The 15,011-nt window shown below is 44.3% G+C and overlaps 1 protein-coding gene across 1 annotated transcript in view; it reads left to right on the forward strand.

Annotated features, from left to right (window-relative positions):
- Window positions 1-2,546: 2,546 nt before the first annotated feature.
- The window catches only part of paf1 (PAF1 homolog, Paf1/RNA polymerase II complex component), a 39,528-nt gene continuing 27,063 nt past the window's right edge, over window positions 2,547-15,011 (forward strand). Inside the window, exons 1-3 of the mRNA XM_043680996.2 lie at window positions 2,547-2,640; window positions 6,015-6,044; window positions 8,235-8,327. Coding sequence (XP_043536931.1) covers window positions 2,597-2,640; window positions 6,015-6,044; window positions 8,235-8,327 — 167 coding nt within the window. The 5' untranslated portion in view covers window positions 2,547-2,596. The remainder of the gene's footprint in view (window positions 2,641-6,014; window positions 6,045-8,234; window positions 8,328-15,011) is intronic.

A 15,011-nucleotide genomic window follows, 5' to 3' on the forward strand; every position in this document is an offset into this window, starting at 1 on the left:
TGCCCATACCTGTACAAACCAGTCCATAGCTGTACAAACCTGACCATACCTGTTTTTATCTGTCAAAGCCTGACCATTCCTGTACACACCTGTCCATACCTGTACAAACCTGAACATACCTGTACACATCTGTCTATATCTGTCAAAACATGCCAATTCCCTGTATAGCCCTGTCAATACCTGTACATATCTGCCCATACCTGTACACACCTGTTCATATGTATACACACCTGTCCCCATATCTGAACACACCTGCCCATAACCCCCAATATGTGCATCTCCATTTTCTCTCATTTCTCTAGCGCTGCATGAACCTTGAGGTCAGTGCATTACAGAGAAAGAGAAAAGCTAAAGTCTAGACAAACATTTGGAAATTTAGGAAGTAGGAGCAGGCCGTTCAGCCTTTCAACCTCCTCTAGCATTCAATATGGTCATAGCTGATTGTATAACTCAGCTTTCTCTCCATACCCTTTGATTCCTTCAACCCTAAAAAGCAAATCTATCTGGGAAATATTCAATGTTTTGGCCTCTACTGCTTTCTGTGGCAGAGAATTTCACAGGCTCAACATCTCAGTCCTAATTGGCCTATCCCATATCTTTAGACTGTGACCCATGCTTCTGGTTTCCCCTGTCATCAGGAACATCCTTCATGCATTTATCCTGTCTCATCCTGTTAGAATGTTAAAGGTTTCTATGAGACTCTCCATCTCATTTTTCTAAATTCTAGTGAATATGGCCCGGATTGATCCACTCTCTCTTCGTACCCGAGGATGAGGCAGAAATGGTGCTTGACAATTCACATCCTACTATTCACGTCAATTCACGTTGAAGGAGTTTATAGGGACAAACTAGGGTGTACATTTGATAACATGTAAAATAATTTTCTCCTATTATCCTTATCACTTAGATTCCGGAAAATTGGCCTCGGTGAAAGCAAAAATACAACATACATTGGAAAACCATCTCATCAAACCCAGTCAATATGGCTGGTGTTCCCCAGTTGTATTGGTGACAAAGCTTGCTGTTTCAACCAGATTTTATATAGACTGCAGAAAGGTCAATACAATGCCTTAAAGCCAATTCTTTGCTTGGAACATTGTACTGATAGAATCATCAGTGCAAGCTTACTTACCAAAACAGATCTACTAAAGGAATATTGGGATGTTCCTTTAACACTGAGAGCTAAAGATATACTGTATAGGCATTGCCATCCCAGTTTTTTCCAATGTCGAGAGATGTCTCAAAGATACCTCATCAACTTTCCAAAGACTAATGAATCAAGTGTAGCCAGCGTTCCTAACTGTGTGATTGACCTTGATGAAGTCCTACTACACAATGACACTTGGAAAAAGCACTTAGTACAACTAGAAGTTAAAAATCACACAACATCAGATTATAGTCCAACAGGTTTACTTGGAAGCACTGGCTTTCAGAGTGCCACTCCTTTATCAGGTGGTTGAGGATAAGATCATGATTGCAGAATTTATGGCCAAAGGAGTCCATGACCAGCACCTCCAATAACTAGAAGCTCTATTTAGAAACTTACAGGTTGTTTTGATGATAAACCTTGTTAAAGTGCATTTGGAGAAGTGCAAGTAACTCACACGGGCATATGTAGGGGAACAATAAATGTTTAAAATGTGTTGCTGGAAAAGCGCAGCAGGTCAGGCAGCATCCAAGGAGCAGGAGAATCAACGTTTCGGGCATGAACCCTTCTTCAGGAAAGGCTCATGCCCGAAATGTCGATTCTCCCGCTCCTTGGATGCTGCCTGATCTGCTGCGCTTTTCCAGCAACACATTTTCAGCTCTGATCTCCAGCATCTGCAGTCCTCACTTTCTCCTAGAACAATAAATGTTGCCAATATTTATTGGAGTGGTTCCGTGTCCCTAAGACTAACTGGAAATTCATGAGGTTTTTTGGGGATATGTGGTTTCTACCATGAGTTTGCATGAAATTTTAGCACTACAGTTGCTCAACTGATGGATTTGCTGATTACCTTGCATGCAAAAGTACAGTCAGGTGGTCAGAGGAGTACCAACCCTGGTGGCTCAGCGGTTAGCACTACTGCCTCACAGAGGCAGGGATCAGGGTTCAATTCCAGCCTCGGGCGATTGTCTATGTGGAGTTTGCACATTCTCCCCGTGTCTGTGTGGGTTTCCTCTAGGACTCCTTCCACAATCCATGGCCATACTAAATTGCCCCATAGTGTTCAGGGATGTGTAGGTTAAGTGCATTAGTCAGGGGTAAATATAGGATAGTAGGGGAAAGGGCCTATTTCCACAATGTAGGGATTCTGTTCTATTGAATTGACTGCTGAGCCATGGGGTGTGAAGTCAGCACCTGCAAGGGGTGAAGGTCACAGGAAGTAGGGTGCAGTGCCTGGAGAGTTAAAGGTTAATATCTGGGGGCGGAGTTAATGCTGGAGGCGGGGTCAGAGCCTGGGGGCGGGGTCAGAGCCTAGGGGCGGGGTCAGTTCTGTCAGCCTTTCACCGCTCAGCAATGTTGCCGCAGTGATTTCTGGGTGCGGTGTGTGGCATTGTGGGAGTTGTAGGCCTGGGCCTACAGTTCCCAGCATCCGCAGCGCGGCGTGCGGCCATGGCGCCGACAATCCAGAACGCGCAGCGGGACGACGGGCACCGGTAAGTCCGGGGAAGGAGGACACGGAGAGAATCGTTTTACATTTATATATAAGTATAAGCTGTTACTTTCGCGATCGCAGATGCCTTTTCCATAAACTCAGTTTTGTCATTTTCGGCTTTCGTCTCTCAGCCCGATCAACAGATCAACAAGCGGGCACCCACTGGGTCCTAGTGTACAGTTGGCTCATGGGCAATGGCCCACCAAGAGGGAGCTCACTGGGTCCTAGTGCCCATTCAGATTACTGGGCAATGGACCACCAAGTGGGAGCTCACTGGGTCCTAGTGCCCATTCAGATTACTGGGCAATGGACCACCAAGTGGGAGCTCACTGGGTCCTAGTGCCCATTCAGATTATTGGGCAATAGACCACCAAGAGGGAGCTCACTGGGTCCTAGTGCCCATTCAGATTACTGGGCAATGGACCACCAAGTGGGAGCTCACTGGGTCCTAGTGCCCATTCAGATTACTGGGCAATGGACCACCAAGTGGGAGCTCACTGGGTCCTAGTGCCCATTCAGTTTACAGGGCAATGGACCACCAAGTGGGAACTCACTGGGTCCTAGTGCCCATTCAGTTTACAGGGCAATAGACCACCAAGAGGGAGCTCACTGGGTCCTAGTGCCCATTCAGTTTACAGGGCAATAGACCACCAAGAGGGAACTCACTGGGTCCTAGTGCCCATTCAGTTTACAGGGCAATAGACCACCAAGAGGGAACTCACTGGGTCCTAGTGTCCATTCAGTTTACAGGGCAATGGACTACCAAGACGGAACTCACTGGGTCCTGGTGCCCATTCAGATTACTGGGCAATAGACCACCAAGAGGGAACTCACTGGGTCCTAGTGCCCATTCAGTTTACAGGGCAATTGACCACCAAGAGGGAACTCACTGGGTCCTCGTGCCCATTCAGTTTACTGGGCAATGGACCACCAAGAGGGAACTCACTGGGTCCTCGTGCCCATTTAGTTTACTGGGCAATGGACCACCAAGAGGAAACTCACTGGGTCTGAGTGCCCATTCAGATTATTGGGCAATGTACCACCAAGCGGGAACTCATTGGGCAAGTGCCTATTCAGGCTACCAGGCAATAGTCACCAAGAGCAAACTCACTCTGTTCTAATGCTCTCTATGTTACCTTGGCAAACAATCACCAAGAGGGAAATCATTGGGTCGAAGTGCATACCCATTAATGTTTTCCTGAGACCACCATCAGCTAAATTAATCCTCCATCTCGGCCTACTGTGTTGTTCTCATGAAGCTCAAGGTTAAGTATCTCACTTTTCAATGAGGCACTTAACAGCATTCTGGACTCAATGCTATATCCAATATTCAGATTATAAGCAGTGTCCTGTAATTTGTTCAGTTGGTAGCTGTTCCTACTTGATTCTGTGTTTGCATCCCTTTCGATCAAACTTTTGTTTTTTTTCCCCAGTCCCACTGCCATCCTCGTTTGCATCATGCCATCATTGACCAATGGACTGGGTCCTATTGCCCAATCAGATTACTGGGCAATGGACCACCTGCCTTCCATCCAATTACAGAGCGTCACTTTTATTACTGTGATTACACGTTTCTTGTTTTTTCAGTTCTGAAGAAGGTCATCGACCTGAAACATTATTTCTACATTGCTGCCTAACCTGCGTTTCCAATTTTTTCCACTTATATTCCTGCAGTCTTTTCTGTCCAGTCAGCTTCCCACTTGCTTGCTCACTCTTTGGTCTGCAGTAGTTCTGCCTCCTCTTCAGTTCTCTGCCTGAAGGCAAGTTCATCCCACACCACCACAACCTCCACCACCGGTACAGCAAGGTGGCAAGTCCTGAATCCATGCCAATCAGAATGGGTTAAAGCCCTGTGCTGTTGGCACCATTTTGTCTGCACCAGATATAACAACCTACTGAGTCATCTCCCCTACCTGCAAGTGTCCGTATTGTTGTAGAAACACGTACTGCTACATGCTTGTTGTAGCTTGGAGCTGAGATAATGGTAGAGGCTCCAATTTTCTTTCTGACAAGAAACCTCCTATTCTTATGTTGAAACTTGTATGTTAATGCTTACTGTGTCTGTCCAGGTTAAGACTCCTTCCTTGACCATCAGTCAGGAAGTGGGACTTGACACTGGAGTTTCTGGCTCAGCAGCATGGTCTACTGTGCCACAAGATCTCCTAATCTGCACCAGTTAACCAGTCATAATTTGCCCATTGTTCTTCAGTCTAATCCATTGTTCTCATTCTTGTTCTATTCTTGTGAGCTGGTGTCTCTCCCTGCTCCAGTTGTCAGCCAGACTCTGCTACCAGTCAGTCTTCGGTGTTGGAGTACAGTGGGCATTTCATAGTGTGCACTATGAGGAGGCCTTTCCAGCTGAAAGAAATGTTGGGACATGAATTGTTGGCACCTACAACAGAGGCCAAGGCAGCAGCCCCCACAGGAAGTTAAGGGACCAACTGTATCTTGTATTTTACCCTAATCTGATGATATTGTGATCACTGTATCCCAAATGTTTTGCCACTGAAACATACCCACTTCACCTCCCAGAACTAGATTCAGCATTGCTTCCTCGCTCAAGGGAAATGTGTTGATGCACAAAGTTATGTTCTACATGGTTCAGAAATTCCTCTCCTGTTTTGCCTTTTACGTGAATGCACAGGAATGAGCTTGGGAGCGGGTGTAAGGGCAGAGGTAATCTCTCACTAAAAATACAGCTTCAGAGCTGTAAGTTAAAAGTAGTAAAGTATGTATTTCAATACATAATGTCGAGTAATCATATCGTGCATGATTTTATTGGCAGAACAGGTTCAAGTGGCCATTTCATCATAATTTGTATTGTCAATATATGTTTGATACACAGAAAAAAGAATTTGGTTTAATAATATCATTACATTCAGTACAAAGTAAATGATGAATATATTTATGCTACACAACAGTTTGAGACTGTGTACAGTTTTGTTTTATAAAAAGGACAGAGCAAGAGTCTGAGGCATTGAGAACATTGAACATTTTAAAATTGGTTACATTTTTATGTCTGAGATGGCTTTGAAGAAGGTGGGCATTAGTTTCAGATTGTGTCTGTACTAACAATTGGTTACAATGGGCTGAATGGTGCACTGCACAGGGATCTCACTGATGTGGGTTGTGTCTCAGTACTGTGCTCTTTCATGATATCTTATGTGGAAAATATCATGAGCTGTGGTGAGCTTGAAGTTCACACCATTTCATCTGAGCAAGTGTTCAACTTTGAATGAGATTCTGTGAATGGCAGTGCTTTGTGGAGGCTGATAACTGTTTGCAGAGAAGTCAATGGAGCTAGAGTTGATGCTGATAAACTAAAGGCTTGCTTTCTATCTGAACAGGAATCCTCAATGTTGTTCTTTGTTTTAGGTCCAATGCACATCGGGCAGCACCTGAGAGGTAAGTGATGACTGTGGATGTTTTCAGTCTTTTGCTTAATGAGCATGGGGTCAAACCGATCAACTTTCCCTTTTCACTCTCCCTTTTCTTGTTGAATTATTCACACAGAAAATGTGTCTCGAGAAAAAGAGGAGGCTGAGGGGGTGATAGATTGAGGCCTTTGAGGTTAAGGCGTGATTCACTAGTGGAGGTCCCCCCCATTTTGTTGAGGAAACCAAAACAAAGGGCGTGAATAAAAGCAAAACGCTACAGTTGCTAAAACTTTGAAATAAAAACAGAAAAGGCTGGCAAAACTCAGCAGGTCTGCCAGCAATTGTGGAGAGAAGCAGAGTTTCAATTATTAAACTTGAAACATCAATCCTGTTTTTCTCTCTCTCTCCACAGAGATAGACACTAATAAATCTAATAGGAATTCAGGAGAAACCCCTTTTATATAAAAACACATTAAAATGTAATCTCTCTTACCCAGTGAGTGGTGAGAATGTTGCACTTGCTATCACAGGAGTGGTTGATGCAAATACAATAGGTTATAATAAAACTAGGTAAGTACCTGAGAGAGGAATAGAACAATATAATGAGGGTTGGGAAAATGTTCACAGAGGAAGAATAATCTGTTCGGTGCTTAACTTCTAAGTAATTCTATGTGATGGTTCTTAGTGCTGTGTACAAACCATTAACTATGAGGAAGTGAGGACTGCAGATGCTAGAGATCAGAGTCAAAAAGTGTGATGCTAGAAAATCACAGCCAGTCAGGCAGCATTTGAGGAGCAGAAGAGTCAATGTTCCTGATGAAGAGCTTAGGCTTGAAATACCAACTCTCCTGCTCCTTGGTTGCTGCTTGACCAACTGTGCTTTTCCAGCACCACACTTTTTTGACACTAACCATTAATTGACTTATATCTTCAAGGCAGCTCAGTGGTTAGCACTGCTGCATCATAATGCTAGAGACCTGGATTCAATTCCAGCCTCGGGTGACTGTCTGTGTTGAGTTTGCATGTTCTCTCCATGTTTGCGTGATTTTCCTCCCATAGTCCAAAATGTGCAAAATAGGTGGATTGGCCAAGGTAAATGTAGAGTTACAGTGATAGGATAGGGGTCTGGGTGTGGGTGGGATGCTCTTCAGAGGGTTGGTGCAGACTCGATGGGCTGAGTAGCCTATTTCAGCACTGTAGGGATTCTATGATCTTTCAGACATTTGCGTTTCATGGGTATGTGCCCACATTTACAGAGGCCTCCAGGGCAGAAACATGTTCTCACCAGCCTTTTCTCCACATAGTCTCGCTGTCGATGCCTGTCTGAAGTTGATTTTTCTTTTCTTTTCTCTTCATGGGATTTGAGAATTTGTTACCAGTCCCTGACTGACTCGGAGCTGAATGTCTTACTCGGCCACTTCAGAGGGCAGTTAAATGCTGATCATGTTGCTCTGGATCTGGAGTCACATATAGGGCCAGACTCCCTTCCCTCTAAAGGACATCCAGTGGATTTTTCACAGCAATAAGTGATGGTTTCATGGTCACAGTGACTGATTCCAGCATTACAATTCTAGATCTATTCGCTGAATTTAAATTCAATCAGTTTCTATAGTTGGATTCAAACCAATGTCCTTAACACATTGTCCTAGTGACTCTGTGCTGTGACTCCCCTATTATGTTTGATTGTTGGGTGGTGATTTGTAGTTGCTGCTGTGGCCTTTCTGAATCTCTGAGCTGAAAATCAGCACATGTTACATGTGCCAGTGTTGGTGACCTGTGCTCAAGCACATCACTGACTGAAGTGCAGCTCCAAGTCACCATTCCCTTTGACCTTCATTCGCAGGGCTCGGTAACTACTTGCCTTCATGCTCTTTTGATATTTTAGATATTGCCAGGCCTCTTCATGTTTCAGATTGGTCTGGGATGGGATGAGGGAGAGTGGGTGAAGTTGGCGTCATGCAAGATGGCATGATGCCATGTTTCAGTCCAGATTCCCCTTTGCCATCTCTGCTGTAATGAGTCTCTCATCTCATTATTGTTCCAGACTGGAGACTGGCTAAAATAGTTTTAGCTTCCCTGCTGAGTTTGAGGTTGTCATTATGGTTGGGAGTGGGTTTGGTGGGGTCGGGGTAGAGGGAGGATGGCCTCATGCAAGCTCTGGATATAGCAGTGAGTACTTCTATGACTGAATGCTTGTTGTTTCTCTTATTTTTTCCAGGTCCGGAGTGGTATGCAGGGTGAAGTATTGCAACTCTCTACCAGACATTCCCTTTGACCCAAAGTTTGTGACATATCCATTTGATCCCAACAGGTAAAAGCTGTGTTCAGTCAGTCTACGGGTTTAACTATTTTCCCTCCTCAGCAGCAATGTCTCCCTTCCTGTATGGTATTTATTGTAAATAAATGAAGTCATTTCCCTGGGGTGGTGTGTCCAGAACTAGAGGGCATAGGTTTAGGGTGAGAGGGGAAAGATATAAAAGAGACCTAAGGGACATTTTCTCACAGAGGGTGGTGCGTGTATGGAATGAGCTGCCAGAGGAAGTGGTGGAGGCTGATACAATTAAAGCATTTAAAAGGCATCTGGATGGGTATATGAATAGGAAGGGTTTGGAGGGATATGGGCCAGATGCTGGTAAGTGGGACGAGATTGGGTTGGGATATCTGGTCGGCATGAACAAGTTGGACTGAAGGGTCTGTTTCTGTGCTGTACGTCTCCATGACTCCAAGTGGACTGCACCCTTTTTGGAGAAGAGAGGGAAGATTAGGGTTCAGGCAGGTTAAGGAAGAGTGTTAAGGACTTTATGTCCTTTTGATGTGTAAAGAAGAGAAAACTGCTCCCTCGGTCCAAAGAGTGAGGCAACCAAAGAGGATGACACCCAAAAGCTAGGACTGAGAGCTGAATAGTGTCCTGTGGATTGAACTTAATGCAGTCGGTCTGTGGGTAGGGAAGTTCACTGTTGATGCACTGTCTAGCAGCTGTCTGGTTAAGAAGCTGCCGATAATCACATGGGTGAGAAGCTGCAGCAGTTTAAGTGAATGGAGTGGTGGCAATGATGGTTAGTGATTGAAGGTCAGATGCATCGAGTATAATTAGAGAGGTACTGCTTGAGTGGTTGAGCAAATGGATTTGAGAATCCAGTTATTTGTGGCTAATAGTGGGAGCAGAAACAAGGTGAAACAGGCATAGGAGACGCTTGGCCTTTGAGGCAAGAGAATTAATAATTAATATGGAGAGTCCTGGGGGCACTCCTCAATTGAAATACTGTGAGCCGCTTGTACCCCTGTAAATTCTACCTACCTTTAGTGCCGGTTAGATAGGTTGAGTGACTGAGTGTGGGGTCAGTGTTGCATTAATCGTGGGTGGTTTATCCTGGTGTCCTGAAGAGGAATTCACCTCTGAGCATCAATGGCAGATTAGTCAGTCGCGTGGCTTATTGTGAGAGCTTGTGTGCAGAATAACTGCTTTGTTTAACAGCACTCACCAACTGTCTGGTTCTCCTGTGAAGTATTTCACTGACGTGTAATGATTTTAAATATCTTTCCAATCATGGTGGGGCAAGAGGACTCAGGAATTTGAGTATGTTGGACTTGAAATATCAATTTTGAAATTTTCAAGTGAAACCCAGCTTAGAAGTATCTGTCAGATAAAACACAGATGCTGGAGATCTGAGAAAGGAAGGAAATCGCTGAAGAAACACAGCTCTGACAGCATCTGTGGGAAGAAAGTAGCATTAATGTTTTGAGTCTTGTAACTCCTCATCTGAACAGCTGAGTTTCTTCAGCAATTTCTGTTCTTGTTTGAAAGTCTCTCTCTCTCTGTGAGTGTCGGGCTGCCATGGTGGGTCGCCATGGTGGCTCAGTGGTTAGCACTGCTGTTTCACAGGGTGCTGGGTTCGATTCCATCCTCGGGTGACTATCTGTGTGGAATTTGCACATTCTCCCAGTTTCTGGGTGTTTCGGTTTCCTCCCACAGTCCAAAGATGTGCAGGTTAGGTGGATTGGCCAACGTCAATTGCCCATAGTGTCCAGGGATGTATAGGTTTGGTGGGTTAGCCATGGGAAATGCAGAGTTACAGAGTTAGGAGGGTGGGTCTGGTTGGGATACTCTCTGGAGGGTAGGTGTGGACTCGATGGGCCAAATGGCCCGGTTCCATACAGTAGGGATTCTGTGATTCTACAAAGCCAGCAGCAAAGACCAGACGGTCTGGACATTGGACAGAAGAGCTGCAACTGTTCCCTCATCCTCAGCAATGGTGAAACTTTCCACTCCACTTCCATTTTAGTTTTGATCTTTTCTTTTCTGTTTTAGATTAGATCAACAAGGGAGTCATGTATGGAGTCCTACATGTATGGAAACAGGCCACTTGGACCAACAAATCCACACTGACCCTCCTAAGAGTAACCCACCTAGACCCAATCCCTACCCTATATTTACCCTTGACTAATACACCTAAAACTATGGGCAATTTCCCATGGCCAATTCACCTGACCTGCACGTCTTTGGATTCTGGGAGGAAACTGGAGCACCCGGAGGATACCCACCCAGACAAGGGGAGAATGTGCAAACTCCACACAGTCATCCGAGACAGGGATCGAACTCTGGTCCCTAGCGCTGTGAGGCAGCAGTGCTAACCACTGAGCCACCGTTTCATATTGTTTCATATTGTTTCACTCTTGTTTCCTATTTCCAACATTAGCAGTTCTTTGTTTTTGTTAAGGTCCAGGAGTGGGAGGTTTCTCCACTGGTTAGGATCGAAGACTACGAGAAGATCTTCTTTCAATGTCATTGCTGTGGTTTTTCTTTGTAACTCCCATTACACTGTGGCTGTTCAGGTCATCAATGTGTAGAGTCAAAAACAATTGCAGATGCTGGAATCCAAGGTCGACAAGTAGGAGGCTGGAAGAACACAGCAAGCCAGGCAGCATTAGGAAGTAGAGAAGTCGATGTTTTGGCTGTAAGAAGCATTATAACCGAAACGTTGACTTCTCCACCTCCTGACACTGTCTGGCTTGCTGTGTTCTTCCAGCCTCCTGCTTGTCTATCATCACCATATAGGCTTGAGATTGCTGTCACCTGGAGCACTGGCTTTGGGTATTTAAGTTAGGTACTTTGCATACATTGGTAAAAGTGCAAGTCCATTATCTTAATGCTGGTGTCGATTCCTGTACATGGTGTGAATGACTAAAGCTGTGATAGCTGTGAGTAGACCGTTCAGCTCTTTGAGTCTGCTTGGCCATTGAATGAGGTCATGGCTGATCTGTGGCCTAGCTCCATATGTCTGCTTTTGGCCATCTCCCTTAATACCCTTTCTTAACAAAAAATTGTCAAGCGCAGATTTAAAACTCAGATCTGTTCTAGCATCGATTGTCATTTGTGGATGAGAATTCCAAACCTGGAATATCTCTGTGTGGTATCACAGAGACATGGTTGCAAGGGGATCAGGGCTGGGAATTAAATGTGCAAGGATAACAGTTAATTTTACAATAAACAATAAGTGCAGGAGTAGGCCATTCTGCCCTTCGAGCCTGCACCACCATTCAATATGATCATGGCTGATCATCCTTAATCAGTATCCTGTTCCTGCCTTATCTCCATAACCCTTGATTCCACTATCCTTGAGAGCTCTATCCAACTCTTTCTTAAATGAATCCAGAGACTGGGCCTCCACTGCCCTCTGGGGCAGAGCATTCCACACAGCCACCACTCTCTGGGTGAAGAAGTTTCTCCTCATCTCTGTCCTAAATGGTCTACCCCGTATTTTTAAGCTGTGTCCTCTGGTTCGGCACTCACCCTTCAGCGGAAACATGTTTCCTGCCTCCAGAGTGTCCAGTCCTTTAATAATCTTATATGTCTCAATCATATCCCCTCTCAGTCTTCTAAACTCAAGGGTATACAAGCCCAGTCACTCCAGTCTTTCAGTGTAAGGTAGTCCTGCCATTTCAGGAATTGACCTCGTGAACCTACGCTGCACTCCCTCAATAGCCAGAATGTCTTTCCTCAAATTTGGAGACCAGAACTGCACACAGTACTCCAGATGTGGTCTCACCAGGGCCCTGTACAGCTGCAGAAGAATCTCTTTGCTTCTATACTCAATCCCTCTTGTTATGAAGGCCAGCATGCTATTAGCCTTCTTCACTACCTGCTGTACCTGCATGCTTACCTTCATTGACTGGTGTACAAGAACACCCAGATCGCTTTGTACTGCCCCTTTACCTAAATTGATTCCAGTTTGGTAGTAATCTGCCTTCCTGTTCTTGCCACCAAAGTGGATAACCATACATTTATCCACATTAAACTGCATCTGCCATGCATCTGACCACTCACCTAACCTGTCCAGGTCACCCTGTAATCTCCTAACATCCTCCTCACATTTCACCCTGCCACCCAGCTTAGTATCATCAGCAAATTTGCTAATGTTATTACTAATACCATCTTTTATATCATTAACATATATTGTAAAAAGCTGCAGTCCCAGCACTGATCCCTGCAGTACCCCACTGGTCACTACCTGCCATTCCGAAATGGAGCCGTTTATCACTACTCTTTGTTTCCTATCAGCCAACCAACTTTCAATCCAAGTTAATACTTTGCCCCCAATACCCCCATGCGCCTTAATTTTGCTCACTAACCTCCTATGTGGGACTTTATCAAAAGCTTTCTGAAAGTCCAGGTACACGACATCAACTGGATCTCCTTGTCCATCTTCAGAGTTACATCCTCAAAAAATTCCAGAAGATTAGTCAAGCATGATTTCCCCTTCATAAATCCATGCTGATTCTGACCTATCCTGTTACTACTATCCAGATGTGTCTTAATTTCATCCTTTATAGTAGACTCCAGCATCTTTCCCACCACTGAGGTCAGACTAACTGGTCTATAATTTCCTGCTTTCTCTCTCCCACCTTTCTTAAAAAGTGGTACAACATTAGCCACCCTCCAATCCGCAGGAACTGATCCCGAATCTATCGAACTCTGAAAAATAATCACCAACGCATCCACGATTTCTCGAGCCACCTCCTTCAGTACCCTGGGATGTAGACCATCAGGCCCTGGCGACTTATCAACCTTCAGACCTAACAGTCTCTCCAACACCAATTCCTGGCAAATATAAATTCCCTTAAGTTGCAGCACTGTTCAAATTTTTGACTGTGTTGTAATTGCAACTGAAGAGTAATTTGGAGGAAAAATACTAGTTGTATTTGTGAAGAACAATTTTGAGTATAATAGAAGTTATTCTAATTTAGCAATTTAATTGATTTTTTTCTCAGGAAGGAATGCAGATTTAAGGAGTCCAGGCTTATAATCAGGATCCTAAGCTAGACTATGTGTACTATAAAGCTTCTAATTTGGAAATGCATTATTTAAAGATATTAATTAACAATTTACAATTACATTTATAGGAAGGATATTATTATCTTCGTGGGTTTCCTCCGGGTGCTCCGGTTTCCTCCCACAGTCCAAAGATGTGCAGGTTAGATGAATTGGCCATGCTAAATTGCCCAGAGTGTTAGGTGCATTAGTCAGAGGGAAATGGGTCTGGGTGGGTTACTCTTCGGGGGGTCGGTGTGGACTGGTTGGGACAAAGGGCCTGTTTCCACACTGTAGGGAATCTGATCTATCTGAAGAGGTTTCAGAAGAGATTTACCAGGATTTTGCCGGACAGGGAAGGTTTGAGTTATAAAGAAAGGCTGAATAAGCTGGGACATTTTTCATTGGAGCACAGGAGCTTGAGAGGCGACTGATAGAAGTTTATAAGATAATGAGGGGCATTGAGAGAGTTAATGGTAGGTGTCTTTTCCCCAGGATGGGGAATGTCAAGATAAGGTGGCATATTTTTAAATTGAGAGGAGAAAGGTTTAAAAAATACATGAGCAAATTTTTTACACAGGGAATGAATTTCCTGAGGAAGTGGTGGATGTGGGTGCAATTGCAAGTTTAAAAGACATTTGGATAAGTTCATGAATAGGAAGGGGTTTGGAGGGATATGGGGCGGGTGGGATTAGTTTAGTTTGAGATTATGTTTGGCATGGACTGGTTGGACAGAAGGGCCTGTTTCCATGCTGTATGACTCAGTGATACATATCCTATTGAAAGGACAGGCATCTGGCAGACAGAATGGGGTTGCCTTGTTAGCAAGAAATGATATTGGATTGGAAGGCATCGAAACTGTGTGGGTAGGGTTGAGGATTCACAAAGCAAAAAAGGCCGTGATGCGAGTTGTGTACATGACCTTTACCAGTAGTCAGAAAATAAAAGGCATGTGTTGCACTAAATATGGGAGATTTCAATGTGCAGATGGACTGGGAAAATCAGGCTGGTCACAGATTCCAAGAAAAGAAATTTGTGGAATGTCTACGAGATGGTTTTATGGAGCAGCTTGTGGTAAAGCCCATTAGGGAACAGCAATTCTGGATTTGGTGATGTGCAATGAGGCAGACTTGATGAGAGAACATAAGGTGAAGGAACCCCTAGGGGGCAGTGATTATCATATAACAGAATTCACTCTGCAATTTGAGGGAGGATCTGAATCAGATGTAACAGTATTAAAATCGAGTAATGATTTGAGGTGCCGGTGTTGGACTGGGGTGGGCAAAGTTAAAAATCACACTACACCAGGTTATAGTCCAACAGGTTTATTTGGAATCACTTTCTTTCAGAGCGCTGCTCCTTCATCAGGTGGTTGTGGAGCAGAAGCATAAGACACAGAGTTTATAGCAACAGGATTGCAGTGTCATTGAATGTAATAGTAAATTTAAGAATGACCGTGTTAGTTTCGGTTACATATGAAGGAACAGAAGCTCACGTGGTCATTATAAAAGATGAGAGACTTAAGTTAAATGTGTTTAACATTACATTCAATGACACTGCAATCCTGTTGCTATAAAGCCTGTGTCTTATGGTTTGGCTCCACAACCACCTGATGAAGAAGCAGAGCTTTGAAAGCTAGTAATTCCAAATGAACCTGTTCGACTATAACCTGGCATTGTGTGATTT

The sequence above is a fragment of the Chiloscyllium plagiosum genome, unplaced genomic scaffold (genome assembly GCF_037043375.1).
Source record: "Chiloscyllium plagiosum isolate Xiang-an unplaced genomic scaffold, Cpla_swu_hap1 HiC_scaffold_47, whole genome shotgun sequence".
NCBI classification, from domain to species: Eukaryota; Metazoa; Chordata; class Chondrichthyes; order Orectolobiformes; family Hemiscylliidae; genus Chiloscyllium; species Chiloscyllium plagiosum.